The sequence below is a fragment of the Falco punctatus genome (assembly GCF_963210335.1).
Source record: "Falco punctatus genome assembly, chromosome: 3".
Classification (NCBI taxonomy): domain Eukaryota; kingdom Metazoa; phylum Chordata; class Aves; order Falconiformes; family Falconidae; genus Falco; species Falco punctatus.
In genome coordinates this window covers 62,615,553-62,640,620 of record NC_137582.1, presented here as the reverse complement: position 1 = coordinate 62,640,620, position 25,068 = coordinate 62,615,553, and the positions used below count along the sequence as shown (strand labels likewise).

The following is a 25,068-nucleotide window of genomic DNA, read 5'->3' as shown; positions in this document are numbered from 1 at the left end:
AAAGAGGATTTTGGAAGAGCAGAGTGAGTTTACCAACCACTGTGAGATGAGATTAAAAAATACTATTATATAGTGGCCAAAGTCATGTGATAATGTTTGTTGTCATGAAGCAAGTGCTTATTAGTGCCTGAGAGGCCAGATGAAAGAAGCTGCCTTTTCTACACTGAGGAACTTTTTGGTGGGGAGTATTTTTGCTCCACTATGTGTTTTAATCAAGCATGTCACTTCTTGTTAGTACCTCTTTTCATAGACCTTCCTTCCTGTCTTTTAAAAGTTATAAATGTCATGATTTTATTTTGCAGAGGAGAGAGGAAAAATTTTGAGAATTTAGTTTGCAGTCCCTGTTTGGCTTTCTTTGAGACGCTGTTGTTCACCTAGTTGCTGATTGAAAAGTATTAAGTAATTAAACCTTGGGATGGGAAGAAGGACTAGATTTGGCAAGTGTAGAGAATCCAGAATCCTTCTGAACTTTCTGAATACTGTGTTTTAGGTGCTAGAAGATATAACCATCTTCTGGTTGTAGAAGTGGCCAAGTTGTGGTGAATTTCTTTTGCATCACTCCCATCTCACAGTCTTTTGCTCAGCAAGCAGGGACTCGGCAGAGAGATCCCTGGGTTGCATGCTGGGTACTACAATGGGGAAAAAATCCTGTCTGGGAAGGGTGTGACTTGGGAGGTTATAATTACAGTGCCTTAATTATTCACAGGATGTTGTAAATGTTTAGCGTAGAACTATAACCTTATTTCATCCATATTTCATTATCTGTAGTACTGTTGAAACTGGACCTGCAGTAAGAAAGGTATGTCCTTAAAGAAGACAAAGAGATTGCTGAACAATGCGTATATATACACTGGTATTTATTTTAAAGAAAAACTCCACAATGTTTGTCATGAATGTTAAACTACCCATTTGTTTTTAGTTTTTTTTTTTTTACATAAGTTAAACTATCCGTTGCCTAGCCTGCCTGTTATTTCCTTCACATAGGATAAAGAAGAGTGGGTAGAAGATGCTGGTTTGAACTGCAGTATAGGTGTACCTGTATTACCTCACCTTTTAATATCCAAAGCTCCAAATTCTATTTTAGATCTGTTACGTTATGGTGGTTGTTACATTCCTCTGGTAATTTTACATCGATGATAATCACTTGGAGTTTCACTGTAGCACCAAGAAAATATAAATATACTGATGCTAAAGGAGGAAAGCCAGGCTATTTTGTTTAGAATATCTGAATTATTGACATTTCTGGTTTTAAAAGAAACTTTGGCTCTCCGAGTTCTACTGAGTTTAAAATATTTTGTAATTATGATAACCATCCACTCCATGTTTTTTGAGTTTCTCAAGTTTCCATCGCAGTAGAAGCTGAAGTGTAGGAGACGTATCAGACAATACTCTTCAACTGAGCTTAATGCACTTTATAAAAACTGATGAAAGGCATCTTCTTGTACTATACCTATAGGAGGATAAAGGTTTGCAAAATAGGGCTGTGGTTTTCATGTTAAAGAGAATTTTCCTGTTCTGTCAGTATTTTCACTTCTATTGCAAGGGAGTATTTTACAGGGATTTCACAAGTATTTTACCTTACCAAATTCATGTTCTCTTTCCAATGTACTTTGTAATTAAGGTGAAAGATATAAAATAACATTTTCTTTTTTCCCCATTACCTTGCTGGTTGTGTGTTTTGACTCAAAGTAGAATGCTTTAACATTAATGTACTAGCTTATAGAGAGTGATAATAAAGATATTATTAAACTGTCTCCCCTACATCAGTATAAGCAGCTATAATAATGTTCATCCTTGTTCAGCTAGGGGAAGGAACATTAATGGATGCTGCTAGATTTTCATCACAGGGTACAAGTGCTGACCCACATTTCCCAGATCTACATCCACCTGCCATAAATTTTCATTTAGACAGAAACTTAACTACAGACTGCATCTGAGCTGCCCAACTAAACCCACAGTTTTTGTATTACAAAATTTTGTCCAAGATACTGGCTGCTGTTACTCTTTCTGTACTGGCTTAAATAGTTTTGTGGTTATTTTACAGCTTTTCAGTTGCTCTTTAGTCTTGCATTAAAGGTATTGATGACATGACAGTCTCAGCTCAGTCCGCTGCGTTAATAAATAGCATGTTGCAAGTCTGTAGAGCAAGCAAGTTGGTGTTGAGGGCCCAGCGTCCATGGAGTATGTGTTGCTTTATTTTAGATTGCTTTATTTCAGATGAGCTGTTGGTTTATTTCACATTAGATCCCTTCTGAGAGCCTTAGGCTGAGCATGCCATCAGCAAAATGAGTACATTAGGTGAGCCTCTGGATTTCATCTCCCATTCCAGCTTCATCCAAAAGGAGCTCCAATTTGCGCAGCACTCCATGATGCAACCTGAAAGCTCAGAGAGGGATGATGGGGAGGTTTACTTCAAAAGCACTGTTCTGATCTGTTAGCGCAAATGCTAATGTGAGTTCCCCAAAAAGGAATGTGGTCGATCAAAAATCTGTTCCAGTAAGGTTTAACAAAACCCCATTTTACCTAAAAACTCAAGTGCTGTAGTAACCTTCAGTGACTGTGGCTGCTTTGTCAAAACATGTGCTGCCTCAGTGTAGCAACTCACAGTAAGTCTCAAACACCATTCCACACCTTGTAGCACATTCGTCACAGGCTGGCTAATGAATGCAGACACAGGACTGTGAATGTATTTTCTATGCCCTTATAATTCATAAGCAGTTACTTCTTAATTAGCGAGTTACAGAAAAGAAAGAAAATGTTTTGAACAGCTCCAGTGTTTTTTTTAATGCTGTAGCCCAAAAATGTGACTGAACAAGAGACATAAATGTGGGCCCTCAGTAATAAATGCTGCAAAATTGGTAAATGTTCATAGCAGACCTGGTAGGTCTGACAGTCATCTCAAGTTTCCTCTCCCAGTTTTAACAGCTACTGTTCCTTAGAAAACAGTGACAAATGGTCTGTTATAAGCAGCTTAATTTTAACATTTGGCCAGAATTTGGGAAGAACAAAATGCTTTCAGCAGAGAATTAGCAGGAAGTTTCGTAGTAAGTTGAGGTATGTTTAGAGGAAGTAGCTGTAGTCAAATGGCTGGAAAGATTTGGGCAAGTATCACTTACACTCTAAGACTATTAAAGTCTTGTCTTCAGTTAAAAAATTGTCAGGAATTGTTACAGTCTGTATCTGCCTAACACAGATTTCACGTGGGTTCCCATATAAGCAGCAGCTACTGAAGCATCTGCTCGCTGGAGGAGGTTTCTCCCTGAGGCCACGCTTTCTAGTGAGCAGTAATCCACAGTTCGAGGTGTACCTTCTGCATAAGAAAAAAAATACATTCTTTTTCTCGGGATTTCTTTTTTTCGTACAAGTTGCTAGGTCAGACACACAGTCCCATTGGTTGGTCAAGTAATAGAATAAATGTTTTAGCTTGGAGGTGTGTTTAAACTTACCATAAACATTATCATTCCCTCCCAATCATTCATTTACCATCTAAAAATAGAGAGCTTCCTTGGACTGAGAAAAGCTTAATTTCTTCTGGTAGAATACTTTTTATTAGCTTAATTAGATAAGGGCAATGAGCAGGGAAGGTTGTCCTTTTAGTCTGCTTGTTCCTTTGCACCGGGGCTTTGTTGGAATGTCACATATTACTCTGTAAACGAACACCTTTAAGTGTAATGGAAAAATCCTTAGGAATTTAATTTTAAAGGTTTTTATTTAATTTGGTTTAAAAAAAACTAAAAATTGAAAAGAAAACACTGTATTTGGAGTATTTTGCTTGCTCCACTTTGATATCTCTTTAATGTTATTAGATTTCTTTTACTAATGAATGTTAGTTTAAAATAATGTTATGATTTGAGTTGGGTGTTATTGTGTCTTGGTTTTGGTCATTATATAATATATATAATAATTTAAAAATAACCTTTTTTTAAAAAAAAATCTTTACAAAGAAAAACCTCCTAACATTTCCCCCTCCCAGTTCTAACTGTCATAACAAATATTTGGTAAAAAGCAATGTTCATAGGTAAAACTGGAGATTAGGGAAGACAATGTACTGTAAAAACGTAGAAAGATTGTCAGAAAAAAGATTATGTTTACACCAAGCATTTTATCTAAAAATATTAAATATTTATGGCAAAAAATCATGCTGTCACTCCTCCTTAAGGGTAATTTTAGCTTTTCCAGTTAAAATAGATGTTTCTCTTATCTGTAAGTATAGCTTTGAGGTTTCTTCAGTGCTGTGCTTTCTTTTGGCCTAAAGCCAAAGTTGGTGTACTGTAGCACAGTGCATATGCCTGGAGCCGTGCATATGGTAGCACAGAGACTTGGGGTTTGGCTTTGTTGTTTTGTAGTTTTGGGGTGTTTTTTTCTCTTAAGCTGGTCAGAAAAGCAAGACTTTTTTTTCAGCAAAGTCCGTTTTCTGATCTGGCAGACCACATTGCAGCACAAGCACTATGATGGTAGCAGAGGGTAGGTGGAGAGGTGAGGATGACACCCACCCGGTTTGGCAAGTAATAGTTACTGCTTAAAACCAGTGCTCTCTGAAATTGTGTCATTGCAGTTTGTTTGACACTTATTCATGGTCCCAATACTTAGAAAAGGCTCCCCTTCTTTGTGAGGTGTCGCCTCACAGCGATTTACGTGTCGCGGCCTGTTTGGTAGTTGATGTGAGAACATGCAGCTTAATGAAATATGGTACAGCTGGACAAAGGAGAAAAGTAATCTGTGCAAAAGGGTTGAGAGAAGAAAACAAACCCAAATTCTGTTGTCACTCTGAGCCCCAGAATTCACAGATATAAATCGTTCACTGGCATTTGAAATACTGAACATTGGATTCCCCGGAGGTATTTGAGTAGATGTGCTTTCAAACTGATGTGATTGAAGATCTTTGACTCCTTTCAGAGTATTGATGACTGTGCTCATTTGAAGAAACCTAGGCTTATGTTTGTAATGCAATTATTTTTTTTCTTTTACATTTCTTGAACATTTTGGGGGCTACAAAATAAGAGAACAAGAAAAAAAGATTCCCTGATGGAATCAAAAAGATGTGTCTCTGATGTAGGGAGATTACTTTTGAGTAACTTCTTTCTTGGCTAGGCAGGAATGTTTTTGCTGTTCCAAAGCTGCGGTTCCTGTTAAGTCCAGCAGAATTTAATGTTCCTTCTGTAATGGACCATCTGACTGTTACATTGCTGCCCCGCCCCCCTGGAAGATAATTTCACTTGTTAGAGAACTATCTGAAGAAACAACCTTTTTTTCATTTTGTTTGGTCTAGAAATTGCCAGGCAATTTCTTTTTGAAATAAATGAAAAAAAATTTCTAATATGAAATGTCATGCTGTGTGTATTACAAAAGGTATTCCCAAAAGGGTGTGTAGAATGCTAGTTTGTAAAATGTTAAAATCTTGAAGGCTATTTAAAATTATTAGGCATTCTTTATTAAATTATGAATCAAAATGTAAAGCCACAATGTCCAAAATAATTAAAACCTTGCCTTTTTTCCTGTTTTTTAAACTTCAAGACATTAATTCTCTAGAGTGTAGACTGGTAGGTATAATTGCATTGGTACAACAAGACAAAAGGATGATGCTGTCAGAATTTATTTCCCATGATGTTTAGAACAATCTGATAGTCTAATCTTCATAGCTATTTTCTCCAGCTACCTGTGCTACTTACTTTTAAATAATCGCTCATACATCTTCCTTTATGTTCTCAAAGAAAAGCAGTTTTGTGTGTTGCATTGCACCTAGCTGATAAGCCTAGCCATTGGCCTCAGGCATGTATTTTCTTCATTTTTCCTTCCCCTAGTTTATAGGGAACAAAACACATAGGGAAAACGGGATGATGAGAGGCACTTCCAGCTGAGGTTAAACCTATGTGCGTGACATGCAGAAATGCAATTTAGACTTGCACAGCATTTCTCATCCAAAGCTTTGAAAATGGGTCAATATCCTCGTGTGGCAGATGGTGAAACTTCTAGGAGAGGGGAAATGACCAGTGTGAGGTGTTACAAGAAATGAGTGATTAGGAAAATCCCACAGGACCTTCAGCCTCATACACTTCCTACATTTGAAATTGGCTCAAGTACTGGATGGAAGAGGTAGTGCCTGTATTTTACAACATGGTTAGGAAGGGCAGTTCTGCTTATTTTGCTGGGGAGTTTGGGGCTGTAAAGATAAGACTAAATTTAGGGTTGAAATCTTTGGCTCTTCTGTGTTAAGAAAATTGAGGAGACAGCTATATTCTGACTTAGAGGTGCTGTCACAAGACTTACCTGGAAATTCTAAACTCTGAATTGTAGTTGATATTTTACAGAAAAAGTGCGATGTTTTCAAAGTCAGGAAACTCGCCACCATATGAACATAATGCCTTGACTTTCTTTTTCCAGGTAGGGATCCCGTTCTGTCATTTAAATATGATAATGTGGCTAGAAAGACAGGGTAATATTGCAGCATTGTAATTTCCAAAGCATAAGAAGTCCGAGGGGATTTTTACTCCCTGTGTGCCTGAGCTCAGCTCTGTTCCTTGCAAGCCAGCAAGGAAGCTTTGAGGAGCTTATTGGGAATCTTTGATCCAGGGATGCATTGTGTAGGACTGCATTCGAGCTGTCCTATAGTCGTCCTGTGGATGTGACAGGTCATTCTGCCTTGGTGTTCCCCCTACCCCTCGCTGCTGTGTTACCTCTAATATGCAGCTTTGCCTGTCTTGCTTTTCCTTGGGTGGAGGATGGGAGAGCGACTTGTAAAGGAACCAACTTTAGCACAACCATTAACTAGGTCTCAGCACTGGAGAGACTTACGACTGCCTCTTTTAGGCCAGATTTTACGAGACTCAAGTTTCTCGAACAGTGCAAAATGCACTGAATAGGACATAAAAATTTCACTATAGATTTTGAGCCAGTAAATCTACTTAATTGGTATGCATATACCCTTTAAAAAAACCAACAAACTTCACCCTTTTTTTTGTTTCCAAGTACCTGATAGATATAAGTGTTGGAAGTAATCCTTCTCCACCAGTGGATGGTTATTTAATAATTTGGCTGCTACGTAAGCAGCTAAATGAATTACCTAGATAATATCTGTACTCTATTAGAAGGCCAGGTGCTAAGCATTGTAGAGAATCTGTCTATGTAATACAGGTTTCTGCAGAGAGCCAGTTTAGGATGCTTTGGTTTTGTTTTGTTTGGTTTTTTGTTTTGTGGTGATTGTTTTTTTTAATTTAAGCATTAAATGCATGTCAGATTTTTTTAAAATAGCTCAACACTTCTGAACTGTGACTGTAAGCAAGGCTTTGTTATCATCGCTGCACTGGAATACATAGATATTGTCATTATTGGCAGAGGCCAATAAAACAGTGCTCAGCAACTCATAATCCAGGAATATGGCTGTCCCATTAAGAATAATAAGCTTGACATTTCAGCACTTTGACGACTTTGGGAACTGGCAAGTACTAGAATATCTTGTGCTAAGGTACTTCATGCCTGAGGTTATAAACTTAATGTTCTATGTATCAGTAACTTTTACCTGTGATAGAAGTGTGTTTTAATATGGATTTTCTCGGGGCGATTTCACTGTTCAGAAGGAAGTAGAAATAGTGATGGATTTCATAAATAGATTCTCTGGGGTTTTGTGGGCCCAAAGAGCAGGTGGTAAGCTTTTTGCTAAGGCTCAGCCACACATTCTGTTGTTCTTTGGTTTAGGTTAAGTCAGCCTTCCATTATATGATTGTGTCTGAATTTCAGACTTAAAAAGTCATGTCAAGCTTTTAGGTTGTTATGAGTAGATAACTTGTCAACAGCACCTGCTGGTGCTTTCTTGAATTATTCTAGCAAATACCAGTCCTTCCAATGAGACCATTGTGAGTGCTTGAAGGTAATTGTGCAGTAACTCCCTTTGCTTGTTAGTAAGGTGTTTTATGTGCACTTAGGTATTCAGTCTTTGAGAAGTATTTGTTGGAATGTCAGTGATCCAAATGCCTGTGTCCAGCATTGCTGCTTACGGGGAAGAGGATGTGGAAGAATATTCACAAAATCGGGAGCTTTGCAGAGGCTTTGTCAGCCTGCAGTGTAATGTTTGTATGACATAGTTATGGATTCTATGTGACCTAACTGAATAGCTGAATGGTACATTAGTAACTCGGACTATCACAATAGTCCATGTGAAAATTTACCATATTTCATGATCAAGTTATATCCTTAATGTCAAACTTATGTTCCCTTGCACATCTGACTAACAGAAAACCTCTTAGTAACAGTCTTAAATTTTTTAGCTTTTTGTTTACAGGCTATATGTATGAATCCCCATTAGTTTTTTCATGGAAGAGGTCACGTATAGGGATCTGCCTAGGTATGGCTGAGTGCTCTTTCACAAGGTAGTGGAGGTAGCTGAGCATGGTTTGTCTTGGGCGGCTAGGTAATGAATGCTAGCATCCCATAGAGGTCTTGGAAGTTTCTCTTTCAGTATGGATGAAAACCTTCTTATTGGTGGTTATTTGACTTCCCGTCAATATTCAGTACCTTTAAGATAAGCAGCATTACATTTGTATTGCTTTGTGTGTGGTTACTAATACTCCAGTCACTTGAAAGCAGTAGTGTATGTCAGCCGCCTTTTGTGGCACATCATTTCAAAAAGGACCTGTTGTGCGTTTACATTTGGGCTTGCTTCTTGGCATCATTGAGTTTAGGCATGGAATCTTGGAATTATGACAGTTTGACTGATAAGAGAAGTCTGTTAGGAGTCAGAAGGACATATTTTTTCAGGAATGGAAGACAGATTTTAGGAAAGCTAGAGTTAAACCAGAAGAATTGTCATGTTCCCACCTCTATGTGAACTTGTTCAGGTGCTTCATCTGTTTCAGTGATGTTCATCATCTGAGAAATGGTTGAAATGCGCACATACCTCTGAGAAGTATGGTGAAACCAGCCTAACTTTTGTGAAGTCTGTTGAGAGCTGCTACTGGAAAGCTTATGACATACATGCAAATATAATACTTCAACTAATCAAGAATTTGTTTTTAAAAGAATAGCTTTCGTTGCACAGGTATTTTGTTTGCTTGGCTTTTGTAGTTAATTTTGGGGAAAACAGGTGTGAGAGAGTTCTTGACTCACAGGAGGAGAAATGTTTTATGTTGCAGCAGGTGTTTACTCGCTTCAATTTTTGGATTAATTAAATGGGGGCCAAGCCTTTAGCAGGCAACTGTAGTGGTTTAAATGAAATCAGTGTGGGAAGGCTGAGAAGTTAATGCAGACTGACTTCTTGAGTAGATTAGTGGAACAGTGTAGATATTTTGAATGAAGGTGGCATTGATTTTGCATTGCTTCATGACTACCATAAATTGAACTGAATCAAAGCTACTGTAAGCATTTTATTATCTTTCTTCTATGGCTAGGTCTGTAGACCATAGGCAGGTATGCATTGTCAGACAAATTTAAATCAGTTGCACATGAATTCTCAGGATCAGAGCTGTTGAACTAGTTTCACTCTACTTTATACCAGTTTTCCTTGAGCTGGTCACTTCCCTCTCTCACTACAAAATCTTTTGCTGTAGTTAATCTGATACTCTCATATAATCTGGATAAAGCTTTATTCAAAAGGCTGATAAGGCAAATGCAATTTCTGTCTCTTGCACAATTGGACCCCATTTGATTTTCTGTGGCCTGGTTATGTTTTTGGTGGTCAGCTAAGGTCTTTGCTCCTTCTGTTGGCTTACTTGGGGCATTCACCTGATTGCTTTCTATTTTTATATAAAACTATATATATAATAATAGAATCATAGGATGTTTTGGGTAGGAAGGGACCATAAAGATTATCTAGTTCAAAATCCCCTGCCATGGGCAGGGACACCTTCCACTAGACCAGGTTGCCCAAAGCCCCATCCAGCCTGGCCTTGAACACTTCCAGGGATGGGGCATCCACAGATTCTCTGGGAAACCTGGCCCAGTGCCTCACCACCCTCACAGTAAAGAATGTCTTCCTAATATCTACTCTCTTTTAGTTTAAAACCATCGTTCTATCACTACAGGTGCTACAAAGAAGTCTGTCCCTGTGTTGATGTTTATTTCATCATTTAAAAAAAAAAAAGACAACAAAACCTTTGTTTGGACCTGACTTTACTAAATAAAGTCAGCAATATTGAAGGGTTACATGTGTTGAAAAGAATAATGATTGATTTGATTGGATAGGTGTAGTATTAAATAATTCTGGTGTAATAATACTACCTGTTGATTTATGAGATTAATACTACATTGAAACTTTTCTTTAAAAAAATAACTCTTCATATGTGATAAGCATTACTCTGAAAAGTAATAACAAATTTATGGCTTTGGTATACTTGAGAAGGGAACTAGAATAAGTTTGTGACATGGTCTGATTTTGTGTCTTTAACTTAAAATAAAAATCCTATTATCTTTGTATTTTGAAATAGCATTTCCATAATCATTGGAGCTTTCATGAACTTAATTTTGATGTACTTAAATTTGAAGCTTCTAAGATTTTGAGTGAAGTTTTTGTGCAAATTTTCTTCATGGACTGTGATAATAAAATGTTTCTTAAAAAATCAAGGTGAGATACTGTGCCTAAAATCCTAAATAGGTAGAATATTTTAAGACAGTTTTCAGACAGTTTTAAGCCTACAGTAGGAAAATGTAACAGTATACCCATTCTGCCTATTGGTTTAGCAAATGTATTCCAACCTTGGAATTCATAATGTCATCACCATCTCTGTCATTTACTTAAATGGGATCGGGATAGCATGACCTGTAGTTAAGACTGTGATATGAATAGAGGTATTTAAGAACTTTCAAATGACTTTCACCATTTGTGTTACTTAATTATTGCACCTAATTCTTTTAGTGGAGCTTCAGCTATTACTGGAGTCCGTACAGTTAAATCAGAGAATTTAATTTTGTTTTTCTCTGGGGAAAAACTGTCACTTTGGTGAAATTCCTTCAGGTTGGATAAATTCCTTAATAACAGCGTAATGATTTTGTCTTAATCTTGGGAATTTTACTGTATAAACAAAACTAGAAAAAAAATGAGAGTTTTGTTTCTATGTTTTCATGCAGCAGGTAAAATCTAAGTTGAGGCTGATACAATGAAATAAATTCTGCTTTCATTTATGCTAATAAATGATAGTTCTTCTTAGATAGTATCTATAGTGAAACTTGAACAACTAAAACCATGTCTATAATTATCAGAACCTTTGCATGAGTTGGAGAGTTATAATACACTTGAGCCTTAATAAACTTAGTTAAATTACTGCTACTTTAGAGTCCAACTACATTTAACTGCTTAAATTTTTACATATTCACTTTTGGGAGAAACAAAACAACCCCCCCAAAAGCTAGCATCCCCTTTGTATGTTTTAGGCTTGTTCTGTGTCTTTGATCTAGAGTTCTTCCACTGAGTTGCTTTAATATATACCTAAATAGTAAAAAGAAGTCAGTAAGTAGGTCTCTTCACTTAGTGCATTCAGAGGCTCATGAATATAAAATAATTTTGAAGATCTTCCCTGAATATGGTAGAGAAAATTTCCCAAGTCTGAATGTATCTAAAACAGACTGAATCTTGTTAAAAGGGTGTATTTAACTTCCTTTTGTATTCATTTTCTATTTGACACATCATACTGCTTTTTAATTATTTTTTTTTGCATTGCTTTTATTACTCTCTTGTCTTAAATACCGAGGCTCATTATACTGCAGAAAACAGTATCTTGTTATTTCAGTAGCAAACCAACATAACCCTGAAGTAATCCTGTATCTTATGGCTGTATTCTTTGGAAGAGAGCGATTCATCTGATTCATTTGAAGTATTCTGATTCCTTGCTGCTTACCTGGAAGCACTTGGAAGTTTTTTCACTGTTCTCATTTGATGGTCTGTTGCAAGTTGCTCTACTTTAGTGAAGGTTATATTTAAATTTAGCAATGTCCCCAGCCATTAAAACCTGGGTAATGCTAGCCTGTTTCCACTGGGGAATGCTGTGGTTAAAACTACAGCAGTGTACCCAAGTTATGCAGTGACAGCAATGCATCTCTTATAGCAACCTATTTAGACGTACTCTTACTCTAGAGAGCTATGCAGGGCATCTAAGGATGAGGAAAATAACCAAAAAGTGTACTTTGGTTTATTCTAACCCCATTATTTGTTCACCCTTCCTAAAAGTATGGCCTTTTTCAGTTCCAGAATTGGATACTGAAGAAACAACAAATTTGTTGAATGGAAATGAAAACAGAGCAATAGCTTGCTCCCTCTGTCATCTAGCTGGACAGTTGGGTTTACATAAAATTTTAATATGCCTGCCTTTTGGACTGCATTACAGAATTTTATCACAAAAGCTTTTGCGATTCTATGTGTCCTCTTTTAATACATTATAGAACATTTAAGATACGTTAACTGTTGACTTCAGGGGTGTCTATGGATATGTTTATGCTCTGCGTTATGGTTCCAGAAGCACAGCATGGAGCTCCTGGCAGCCTAAATTCAGGTCAGCAGCAGGACAGGTTAGTCTTTGCAGATTGACCAAGTGCTGCTTAATACCAGGGGTGGTGGCAGAGAGGAGCTCTGCCCTAAGGAGTGCCATGGCTAACACCAGCTCAGGGCTTTCAGCGCTTTTACCGCTTTTACCATAAGGCAGAGTGATTCTCTTTCATAAGGTGTGTTGGAGGTCTGCTGGTAAGAAATGGGAACACTTAAATATAATAATTGTAGTATAAATTTTTAATAAAATATTTATTAGAATTCATAAAAGACAGTGCAGTAGTAATGCAAATGTTGTTGTGACTGGTTGGCATATCTGAGGCCCCTGTGGGAAAGTTCAAAGTTAGTTGACTCACCTTAGGAGCTTGAAGCTTTATGGCGTCTTTAATTCCAATTTAGGGATACGAAACCTGAGTGGCTTTTGGAGGAAGGGAGAACTTTAGGGAGGGACAGCCATTTGAGCTGAAAAAAAGCCCTTTGCTGCTGTAAGTACAAGCCTGTCCTTAGGCTTTGTTGCTTTGTTTAAAATTGAGGCAAGCCTAGGAAGGGGATGAAAGCTCAGACAGTACCCTATTGTGTGTGGCGAGCGGGGGGAATGGCGTGTGGATTCTGCCTGTTCTCATCTATGCTTCAGCAAGAGTCATATATATATATATGTATGTTTATGGGGAAAAAAAGGATTCTTTTCCAAAATAAAAAAAAAAAAGGGGTGAAGTACAGTAATTTCACTTGAGAGTTTTGCAAGTGTCAAACATGTTTGGTTCCTATACAAATGCTGTATATTTGAAGCATTTGAGAATGTTAAATTGGCAGTGTTCATTGGACTAACGTAATTTGTGTCATATAAAAGACTTGAAACCCTAATGAACCCCTTTCCAAGGGGTATCTGAATGTCTTGGAGGAAGGTATACGGAATGGGAAGTTCCACGCAGTGTTTGGGTATGAAAATAATCTGAATGGTTTGGGTTTTGTTTTTGCTGCATGTGTAAAAGGAGCATGAGCATATTGGTTTTGCATAGTGTTTGAAGTCAAAGTGTTCCAGCAGCTTTATCACAACTTGTTATAAAAGAACAGTATAATACGAGTCCGGACTGGTGTAGGAACTGAAAGAATACTTACGGTGAGACAAAATTCCCTTTAAAGTAATGATTTGAACACAACAGAGTACAAGTGCAGTGTGTGGGAAACGTTGGTGTGGTGGTGGTTGTTTTTTTATTTTTGGTCTGAAGCCATGACTTTCAAAAGAGCTTGGTGAGAAAGTGTAAAGCATAATAATGCAACTTCCTTGTTTATTTTTTAAAGTTATTTAGCCACTGATTGATTTGCAAAGATCAGGTCCTTCAGCAAAATTTAAATCAATCAGGAACAAATGAGTTCTAAAATTCAAGGTGCAGCACTTTTTTTTTTTTTTTTTTAATCAGAATCAAGCAGCATCATTTATCGTTAGCACTGACACTTGAGCGTCATACAGTTGTTTTGGTGTGTCAGTGTACAACTCTGTGGTTTAAAAGAGCCTTGCTAAGTCCTTTCTTACCTGTTTTTCCTACTGTACTTCTATTTTCACATACAATTGAAAACAATGCCAGTACTTGTCATTTGTTAGGTGTCTGAAGTATTTATTTTGTGTGAAATTAGCAAACACTGCAGTTTAGAACCACTGTCATCTTTGTAAATAATTGATGAGGGTTTTTTTTTAAAAAAAAGATAAACCCTAAATATGCAGGTTTTTGAGTTGCATAATTATCAGTTCATCCACTCAGCTGTGAAAATCTTTTCCTTTTTTGTTTGTATTTGATTTATATTAGAGGCAAAGCAACAGCACTCATGCATGAGCCAATTGTCTAACCTTGTATGTTATGTTTCTAGTTATATAGACCCAGAAGTTTGATTTGGTGAAGTTGTTTTGTCCATGTGAAGAAGTATTGACAATTCTGTGACTTTTGTTTGATATTTGTGTAGTTGTACAAGATCCTTGGTAAACCAGTATTAATGAAAGCACTGAACATTTCCAGTTTTAATGCAAGTCAAAGCAAAGCTTCTTAGTGAAGATGTTTGCTGCTTTGTCTTTCAGCAAGAAGAATCGGTGACAATAACAGACACTGAATAAATATGGTTTTGATCACAACTCCTAAATAAAGAGCTGAAAGACTGAAGTATAGGCCTGAATTGGTGCCATTGCAGGCTTTTGTATTGTGTCAGCTTTGCATGTATTATGAAATCTGTTCACAGTATGTAAAAATGCACAAACCATATTACTGAACTGCAGAAGCCCCACTGCTGATACATCAAAGAAAGCAGCAGCTGTCATCCAGTTTTAGGCACGGTACTTTTGAATGCCTTAATCCTCTTCCTAAACAGAAGGAAGCAGAAAGAGCACACTTTCTTTATACCCACCCCACCCCCACCCCCCGCCTATGTTTTTTGAAGTGTTGGTGTAGCAAAATCCAGAAGCTGTGTTCAGCAGCCATTGCTGCATGGCATAAGACATTATTTTCTTTGCATCTAATTTGGACATTTCAGTCCTCCTCACATACGCTAAGTTCCTTAAAAATTAGTTTTTATTTAAGTTAGGAATTACTCACATTGTGTACTTAATTTTTATTTAGGTCTACTTCAAATTGGAATTAACTTGGTATTCTTTGTTCCCTTTCAGTTGCTGAAGGGGTCTGTGTTGAGATTACTCAGAACCTGAGTTACAGGAAACATATACATGTCTACCAGTGGAATATATTTTATTTTGTGAAATTTTCACATTTTCAGATTTTTTTTAACAAGTTTTACAAGTCAGTTATGACAAAACAGCTTTTCTAAGCAGCAAGCCAGATATGTTGCAATCATAAGTTTTGATTAGTTACAGCTCTTTTCTATATGGTGCAGTGTCCTGTCTCCAGAATGGGTCATGGCAGAAGACTGGGGGATGCAGTGATGCTTCCCTGGTATACTTTGCTTTCACCAGCATTTCCCAAGTCAGAAGCCATTCTTTGAACTAAATAAATTAAGACAATTTTTTCTTCATTAATTTGCTTAACCACTTTTCTTAATTGCTTTTTAAGAATATTTTTCAAATATGTATAAACACATTTCAGGAGAATAGCATAGGAAAATTATTTATATTGAATCAAGTTATCAAAATTATTGGAAATAAATTCAAAAAGTTTGTTCTTTATGTATTGGATTTTATGTTTGTTTATTTATTAGCCACTGTCTTGCAAAGTGACTTTGCACTGAAGGGTAATCTCAACAGAGGAATTAAGTATGTGAGTGTAAAGCTGTCAGACTACAGCTAGTTGATTAAATTGGCCAGGTAAACTAATAGGATATAATTTTACATCTTTGCTAACCTCCTGCCTCTCAGACCAAAAACATTTTGCTGTGCTGAAGTAAATAAGCTGCTACAGTAAAATCTAATGTTTTAAGAATCCATTTGTCTTGTCCTATTGACGCAAATAGAATTTCAAAACTCTGCATTAAAAAGTGCCTTGATCAGAATGGTACTGGAAGCCAGATGAGAGAAAATGGTATTTGATGGCAAGGTTTGTATGTTTAGAAATGCTCCTGTTACTAAAGTTGCTCTAGTGCCAATGACTGCTGCACTGAAGTCTGCAAATTTGTGTGACATGCCAGCCATCACAACACACAAGGAAGATCAGAGATGCAGTAACTCCAGTCCTACTTCTGTTGTCAGACAAGGATCTCCCAGCAGCAACATTACCTTCTTGTCATTTACTCTTGTGAGCCCATTTTCCCTTCTCTCTCCATTAATACCCATTTCCAAACTCCTCTGTTTGAAATGCCATCTCTTTAAATCTTTATAATGCTAGAAGGTTCAATATTACTTGTAAGGAAAATAATTAATACCAAGAAAGAAAATGTATCTTTAGCATTTTGGGATGTTCATGACATTTTTTTGCTAGCTTACACTGAGTAAGAGGTTGTCTGTTCGCTTTGCTCTTGACAGAGCACAGAAAAGAAGCCTGAAGTTCAATGAAAAATTGAGGTACTGCTTCATTACTAGGACCTCCAGTTGTTGGTAGTTTCAGTGGAATATGTACAACAGGCAAAGGGCTGATGTCCATGCTCAGTGAGCTAATACTGGGATGTCCACAGCTGTGTCCAGGCATCTCTCAGGTCAATGAAGAGATGAAGAAATTGAAGGGCAGTTTCCAAATGTCATTAATTTGTGGGAGGAGAGAGGCATCGCATATTGGTTTATTCTTTCTTTTAATTTCTTCCCACCCATACCCTCCCCTCTGAAAGGTTGTGTGCATGTAAGATAGTCTTACAAAGTCTAGAATAACGTTGCTTTGAGGTTTGTCATGTTAGAAGGAAAAAGGGAAAATAAGCTAAAATGGTCCTGCTTTGTTTTCAAATTATGAATTTCTATTTCAAACTTTGAAATAAGAAAGTGGTAGGTATGTGGTATGACCTGCTCTTGCATGTTCTGTGCTGCTACAGGTATTAGAGGATCATTTTTCTCTTTAATTTTGATGTTTATTGCCCTCTCAGTTGCTAAGTTTGTTATACAAACACCAGAAAAGGGTGTTCCTCGACTGACCTGTTTATTCATGTAAATGGCATTAATAAATACTTCTTTTTTACTTTCATAGGTTATTGAATCACTAGGGATTATTATATATAAAGCCCTGGACTATGGTTTGAAGGACAATGAAGAGCGGGAATTAAGTCCTCCACTGGAGCAGCTTATTGACCACATGACTAATACAACAGAAACAGATGGGAGTAGGGATGAAGGATATGATGCTCTGGATGAAGGAGTGGAGGATGACGATGATGACAAAGAGGAAGTTGAGGCCATTCATTCCTATAAAGATGTCATGAAGGTACAGTAATGGGCGGCAGTTTATATATTTCACTGTTTTTATCAGTGAGAAAATCAACTCTATTTTCCATGTTATTGTCCAGTGTGATGCTGGCTGTATAATTTTCTGATTTCCTTGGTCATTCTGTAAGGTTTGCTTGCAAAAATTATATGCAGTACTTTTTTCATGTTTGACAGTAAGCAACAGAAAATCCATGATCAACTTTATCACTGGATGTGCCATTAATATTATATCCTGATTTCATCCATGCACTGCATAGTTAGTTTTCCAGCGTAACATATGTTGAATTACTTTGTGTACACTTGGATATTTCATGGACTTTTTCAATTAATTCACCTTTTCATTAGTGCAGTATTAGCTTAATTATTCCTTATCAGTTTATTCCTTTGCCAGCCTCCTCTACTGAAGCAGAGGACTGCTTTTGTAAGAGTAGCTTATTTGTATGGAGTGATACAGATATGTTAGGATACAGTATTTCACTGATGATCATTATGGTTGCAGTTCTTGACCTGAGTTGTGAGGTTTGGAAATCTAGCTTGTGATTTTTAATTGCAAGAAGTTCTTTAATGTTATCTAGGCTATCGTGAACAATAATTTAAAAGGTTAACCCTCTGTTTTCTATAGAGTAATCTTCAGTACAAGTTTTAGAGCCCAATGAGCTCTTAGTACATACAAAGTATTAGTAAGTGTGGATTTTGACAAAATTTGTATAATTGGTTTACCTCATAAATAACCATGTGAGAGTTTAACACAGCTTGGAAAAATGATATGTTAATTTGTACCAGGGGATTGAGTCCTGTATATTGCTCTTCATAAATGCAAGTCCTGTCTAAGGACCAAAAGCTTTGTGTGTCACAGAAATTAAAAGTGTAGTGGTAGAAGCTGAGACTAGAAGAGTGTCCTGGATAGCACATCAGGAGATGTTAGCATGCGGAAATAAGACCACATTAAAACCCACTACTCCTGATGGGTTGCCAGTGAAGAGGAAAGCTCTTAGGAGGCTGGAATGGGAGGGAGTTTTGTTTGAGATGCTGTCCTCCTTGCATCACAAATAATGTTAAATGCTTAATGCCTATTTTTTCCCCCACCCTCCCTCAGAGAAGCAGGGGTCAGAGGGAGAAATGAATGAAATGGCCTTTTGCTCCCTGTGACGGGGAGGGCCTGGAGGGATGAAGTAGTCTCCTCTTCAAACCCCTGCTGCTCCCAGCCTTGACGAGTTGGTGCCCTCGCTGTGGGCAGGTGCTTTGCTCTCTCCTCCCCCTGCCACTCCCTGTCACCCAGGCATCTTCTCTAGAAGTGGTCAGCAGCACCCTGCTAAGCCCCCATGGGAGCTGCTCCAAACAGTATGGTGTTATGTAGAAGATAACATGCAATATATCCTCTTTTCCCCTAGTCTGGAAAAAAATGTTGTGAGTTGGTGGGACAATCAAAGTTGGATTGTTAGAAGTTGTTTCCCTTAGTGCAGAGGCAGATGAATTCTTTTGTATACATAAAGCTGAGTGCAGTGGCTTGTAGAAGTTACTATTTTGCAAATTTTTTACTTGATTTCTGTGAGCAGGAAAAGGTAAGTTTGGAAAACTTTGCTGAACTCCTTCAGTTACACTGGTATATATCCCTGAAATATAAAAAGAGTAAGAAAATGTTTAGTCAGGTTTCAGCTGTTAAGGCTGCAGAATGGTATCTTTCAGGTTCTGCTTTATTAATATTTATCTCAGCTAGTCTGAGGTACCTGCCTATTTATATAAAATCAGCATCTTACATTTTAATTTTTATCATCTTTTGCTATTATTTTTTAATAAATCTGGAAATGTACTGCTTTTGTGACTTCTCCTTAGTGAACTGAAGTTCAGCTGTGATTTCTACCTCTTACTGCTCCATCCCTTGGAATTCTCTTCCTTGCTGTTGCTGCTTTGGCTTAAATTATTTGCTGCAGGCTTAACTCTGCAACTCATCTTTATTCCCAACTCTGTCATTACTGCATTGACTGTACTGGAATGGCAGCATCATTCTGCCACATTTTTTTATATAAGTGCAGATTTGTAAGATCCTTTTTTCTTGACTTTGTACCTTTCAAGGGTAAGACCATGTTTTGCTGTTTCGTCTTGTATCTTCGCTTCCCCCTCCTCCCCAGTGGTGGTAAATGCACTGCAGGCTACACCCTTACGTACCCAGTGACTGTTTCACAACAGTAGTGTGTGGTCTTGTGACCGCGAGGCTTGATTATTCTAATTCCCTCTTGGCAAGACTCACTATGAAGCTTTCTCCTCTGCAGTTTGTAGTGAATACTGAAGTAAGTTTGCTGCTTGAATTGAGCAACTGTCATTCTTGCTACCCTGCATTCTCTAAATTGCAAACTTGGAAAATCGTAGAGATGGGCTTGTGTGCTGGTTATATTGATTTTTAAGGGTTTTAACTGTAAGTCTCCAGTAAGGACATGATTTTGTCCTTGAAATGTGATTATACATTTCCTCCTTCTCCAGGAAGCATCATTGTCTGGTCCAAGGCCTGTGTGCCACTAAGACTGAATTTTTCACCATTAATTGTTAATGTGGGTGAGCCTATTTTATGATTAAAACACAGAGATAGTTAAGGTACGTGTCAGGTTTTTCCGTAATGTGAAGTAGGCAAGGTCAGTCCTGAAGCCTCCCCTAACCTGGAAAATGCTGAGTAACGTGGTGGACACCTATTCCCAAGAACTGGGAAGAGAGTAAGTGCTAAGTAGTACTGCCAAGATCATCATTGGCAAAGCTCCTGTTTGGAGAAGACACAGATAAGCTTTTGTGTTGCTTCTCAGCATATTTGGCTGATTCGACTTTTGATTTCCTAGGCAGGACCAACCTGCTGCACAGACTTGATCTACTGTTTTTAAAAATGCATCTATGAAGAGAGATGTTGGTTGCTAGACACTTAACAGTCTTTGATGTATTTCGGATATGGCGGCCCTAGTGTAAATGAAGGGAGGAACAGAGACAGTAAGGACTGGATGATTTCAGACAGATGCTTTCCTTGTTTGGGGCCCTCTTCCCTGCCTCCATCCACAGTACGTACATGCCATGCACATACAGTACAGGAAATCTGTGCATCTTGGGAGTGCCAGGTTCACTGTGCACATACACAAGGACAGAATTGTACATACACAGTAATCCTGAGGGGTTGGGAACGTGTCAGGTTGACGACATATGTATGGCTTAGGAAGCCTTAGGTCAACAGAGGGTATAGACAGAGTAGGCCTGGCATGCTGGTCAGTGTTGGGCTTGCTAAGGGTGTGTGAAGTCCTGTCATGTGGCACCTTTATCACAGCGTGTGGCCCGCCCTGATACTGAAACAAGATTGTGCAGTTTATCAACGTCTTCCAGCGTATGCTCAAACCCTAATTCCACTCCTAATCTTAGCACTATCTCACTCCTTATCCCACAGATCTCTGCAGTAAGGTGGTCACAGCCAGCACCATTTTTTATGTTGATCTGGAGGTGCTTTCTAAGCTGTAGTTTATCAGTATCTGCTGGCCTGTGTCCCAACCCTAAACCCATTTCCAGTATTATCCTTTATTCTTTATTATTATATAACCCTTTGATTACAGGTTTAATTCTGTGCTGTTATTTGCTGGGCTGAACTGCCATACTAGCCCTAACCCTGTCATTTCTTCCAGCTTTGAACATCATCGTAGCCAAATCACTACTGCCAGTACGGGACTTTACCTTAGCTCTTCTTCAGAGCAGAGGTGTTGTCAATAGTATCTGCAAGTTGTGACACTAACCTTTGTCACTGCCTCTTCTACCTTTTTCTGCAGGTCTCAAAAGATACGTAAGGAGGCAGTGGTCTTCCTGAACCAGTATCTTGCTCTTACTTATGTTCACCTTTCTTCCTGAAAGTTAACTTCAACAGGAACCTTATTCTGTAGCTGAGCCACACCTTCTTGTCTCAGAGACAAATATAGGTGGATGGCCACCAGTACTTGGTGGCCTCTGGTCCCAGGCCGTACCTAACCAGTTGCTTTTAGGTAGTTCAGTAATAATGTTTTTTTAATTCTGACCAAAAAATTAACTGTCATGCAACTGCTGCTTCACAAGGATGAATTAGTGACCCAGCTAAACAAGGCTTGTACTTAAGAAATCTCCATACTGAGCTTTTAATTTGTGGGGAAAATATTTACAGAGCAGCATGTGCAGTATTGTGTTATCTGGCTATAATAAATGTAAACCAGATTAGAGTTTGCAGTATTTCTAGTGGTAGAAATTCATGTTTGTGCTTTGCTTGTAAGCAAAGAGGAGGAATAAATTGTTTGTCACACACACCCCCTCACCCATATTTCAGATGTAATCGTCCTTTAGTCATTGCCATGGTCTCTAAAATGAGAAACTAGTTAATTCTAGATGACTCATATGTCTTGGTAGTTCAAGTATATGACTGACTTCTTTCAGCTGGAAGGATCTGAAATATAAAGTGGTGATATTGATCTGCTTGTGTTTTGTTTTGAGTACTCTGATGGTAGTACAGATCAACTATCTATGGCATGTGTAGAATTATAGAGGAAAAGAAGAGTATGTCCTGTCTCCATGCAATTACAGGTGAGATGAGAAGATCTGCATTTAGATCTGAGTATTTTGGAGGCTCCAGTCTGAGTTTGAGGACATACATTATTATCATATAGATGGTATGACCCCATGTAAGTTTAATATGGGAACCTGTCAGAGAGGAACCAGAAAATGCAGTTAAAACCAAGTCTGGGTATTTGTTTATGACAGACAGTTAAATAGTTTGTGTTACTGGAATTCAAAGGCCCATAATTTTGCCTAGTCTATGAGGTTAAAATTAGTAAGATGCAGCTTTCTGTGAATATAATTCTGTTTAAGGCTGGGTTGGCTTTAGCATTTTTATATGAGCCTGCAGAACAGTATTTATGCTTAATTTTAGAATAAGCAACTTGCAGTGTGCCCTGTAACACTGAAGCTGGTGAAGATTTTGGAACCTTACTGAGATAGTAACCAATGCCCCAGATGTTGTCAGTTCATTTTATATTAAAAAAGAATGCACATTAACCAATTGTGAAAATCATCACATTCAAAAAAGACAATTGATCAGCTCTCTTCTCCTGAGTCATCATCATAATGTACTCAAATATCACATGCTGGTCTTTATCTTGGTGGATCATCTGTCAGAAACAGGCAATCTATGTCTCCACGTGTTGATGGCAGAAAAAAATTGAAATTACAGCGGGTTAGAAGTCCTCAGTTCCTGTTGTTTTTGTTGTCACAGTACTTGAGCTTGGTTTGTTGGCTTGATCAAAAATTAATCATCTCCTACCCGTGGATCTTCAGTTATCCTTACAGACCTGGTGTCTGAGACATTTTGTAACGTTGGGGAACCTCCTGTCTGAACTGTTAGGGTCCCTGAAAGTACAACCATGTAGGTTTTGTACCTCTTAAATTCTGAGGGGGGCAGGTTCTCCTTTGGCTATTTCTTTTTGCACTGTAACTTTTTGGGGACTGTAAGCTGGAAAGAAACCCAAATACCTCCCAAAATAATTCTGTGAACACCCCCGCGTATCATACTGCTATGACAGGGCACTCCCAGGTGGATGCCCCTGGGGAGTTTGGGCCTCTAAAGGTGGACCTCCATGGGGCTGGTCTGCGCAGGTAGACCACTTGTGCTGGCACACTCCCTGGCTACCCTTTCTCTCTGCACTGCATCCACAGAAGTGGGAACTCTGAGTTCAGCAGTGAAGTCCCAAGGACCAGTGCTCATCTCCTGTGCTCAGGAGCTTAAAAACATTCCCTTTGGGGCTCCTACCCTCCCAAAGCATGCTGACTGGGAGTACACCTTCTTGTATCGACTACCCAGTGTCGTCAGACAGACATGCAGACATTGTGAAGGTCCCGGAAAAAGAGTTGCTGATATTGGGTTAGCAGAGGTCTTGACTGGATAGGTCCCCTCCGTAGCCATTTTCTTATTCCTTCACCATTATTTGAGCTAACTTGGAGTTGTCTTAGAAATGCAGGTAACCTGCTATTTTTCTCTTGTCCGAGCAAGCCTTGTACATCATGGTTATTCATTCAAACCATAGTGTGTTTCTTCTGTCTGTGCTGTCATCTTGGCTGGGATCCATGTCATCTATATTTAGTCAAAGCATCCCAAAAGGTTTTTTTGTTTGGATATGGGTTTTTAACTCCATCAGTTCCTTCATCTGGTTTCCTGCAAGGCCCCTCAAATATTTGTGCAGGCACGACTTTAGGACTGGTGGAATAAACTGTGCTGTTGGCTGAGTCATGAAAGGAGCCAGTGTTTGAAGCTCTGGTACTGTACAGGCTCAGAGAGCTGAGCTGAGGACAAACTGCAAAATAAAGCAGTAGTGTCTCTCTGCATGTTTGAGTCTTTGTAATATATGAGCAAAATCTCCATGTTGTTGGTTTTAAAATAAAATTATTTAACAATAATAATAATAATAGGGTTTTGATGTGAAGGGCTTTATAAACAGCTGCAGAGCAAGTGGATTTATGAAACTGGGAACTCTGCAAGTGAAAGGTAAGTAGAAGCAGAAGTAATTTTGTACTGTTCACAATGTTTAGTTTGAGAGGTTTTGTTTAGAACTGCATTATGCCAAATGTATTTGCAGGGAAGTTGTCCCTCATGACTTTGGTCTTTCCATTAAAAAAGAAGTTTGGGGTTTTTTTCTCATTGCTTTAATTATCCTCATACAGAACAGTGGAAACATCCCTTCCATCAGCGTGGGCTTAGGTGGATTGTAGTGTCTTATTCCAGGCTGGGAGACCAAAACCAAATCATCTTTTCTGCAGTGATTTTTACGTTCAGGTTTTGTACTGTAACCACAATAACACATCTATGTAGGTTAAAAACCCCTGAACGCATAATTCACATAATTATACTGGTATAACCTGTCTAAGGTCTAAAATAGTTTGAGGAATCCAAGGAGTTGTCCAACAAAAACAGGAAACATAGATTGGGTGTTCAGATTATTTTTGTGTACGAGGAGGTTAGAATACACCTGAAATTTGCGTGTGGCCTTCGTGCATCTAAAAGAAGCAAAGTAGGGCATGGACTTTTTTCCCCCATCTGCTTTACACTAATTATTATGAATAATTTATACATGGGTAAAAATAACGTTCCAGTTTTTAGTGGAGTTGGAAGGATTCTTTGGTGGTAATGGTGTCCCATAGTGCATAAAATGCAGAATTTGTCATGACAGAGCTCCAGTTTTCCCTTTCAAAATACAAATGTCTGAAACATACAAAGCAATCTGTTAGAAATAATACATCTGAACATGAGGTTTAATCTGGAGTATCAAATAACCTGTTTTAGCCTGCACTGCCTGAAATAGACCCTGGAGACTAAAGTAGATCAATGAATGTTTACTTTTACAAGGTATGTTTTGTTTGATCAAACAAATCTGAAAATCTAACTAATGACTGGAAATCGGGGTAATGGTCAGTTAATGCAGAACGCTATAGTGACCCCCAAAAGACCAAAGCTGCCATTACAAAAGTGACTCATATCTTCTCTGCCCAATGGATTAACTCCAGCACTCAGCTGGGCGATGCAGATGGACCTGTCCAAAGCTGAAGGGACCTGCCTGAGGGGCTCCCTCTTCAACTTGCAACTGCCTTCACTCTCCAGGTGTTAAAACTGATAAGCATACAGAAGACCATGATGGATTTTTCAGATTCACCATCAGCCTAGTAAAAGCAGTGGATCTGCTCAGAAAAAATTAGCCAGGACAACAGCTTGTCTTGTGTTAAGGTTTGG

At 38.2% G+C, this 25,068-nt stretch overlaps 1 protein-coding gene across 4 annotated transcripts in view; it reads left to right on the top strand.

Moving 5' to 3' along the window:
- SPIRE1 (spire type actin nucleation factor 1) overlaps positions 1-25,068 on the top strand; it is a 133,588-nt gene that overhangs the window by 42,234 nt on the left and 66,286 nt on the right. For all 4 annotated transcript variants that reach the window (XM_080378101.1, XM_080378099.1, XM_080378100.1 and 1 more), the window contains exon 3: positions 17,074-17,307. In XM_080378101.1, coding sequence (XP_080234227.1) covers positions 17,074-17,307 — 234 coding nt within the window. The remainder of the gene's footprint in view (positions 1-17,073; positions 17,308-25,068) is intronic.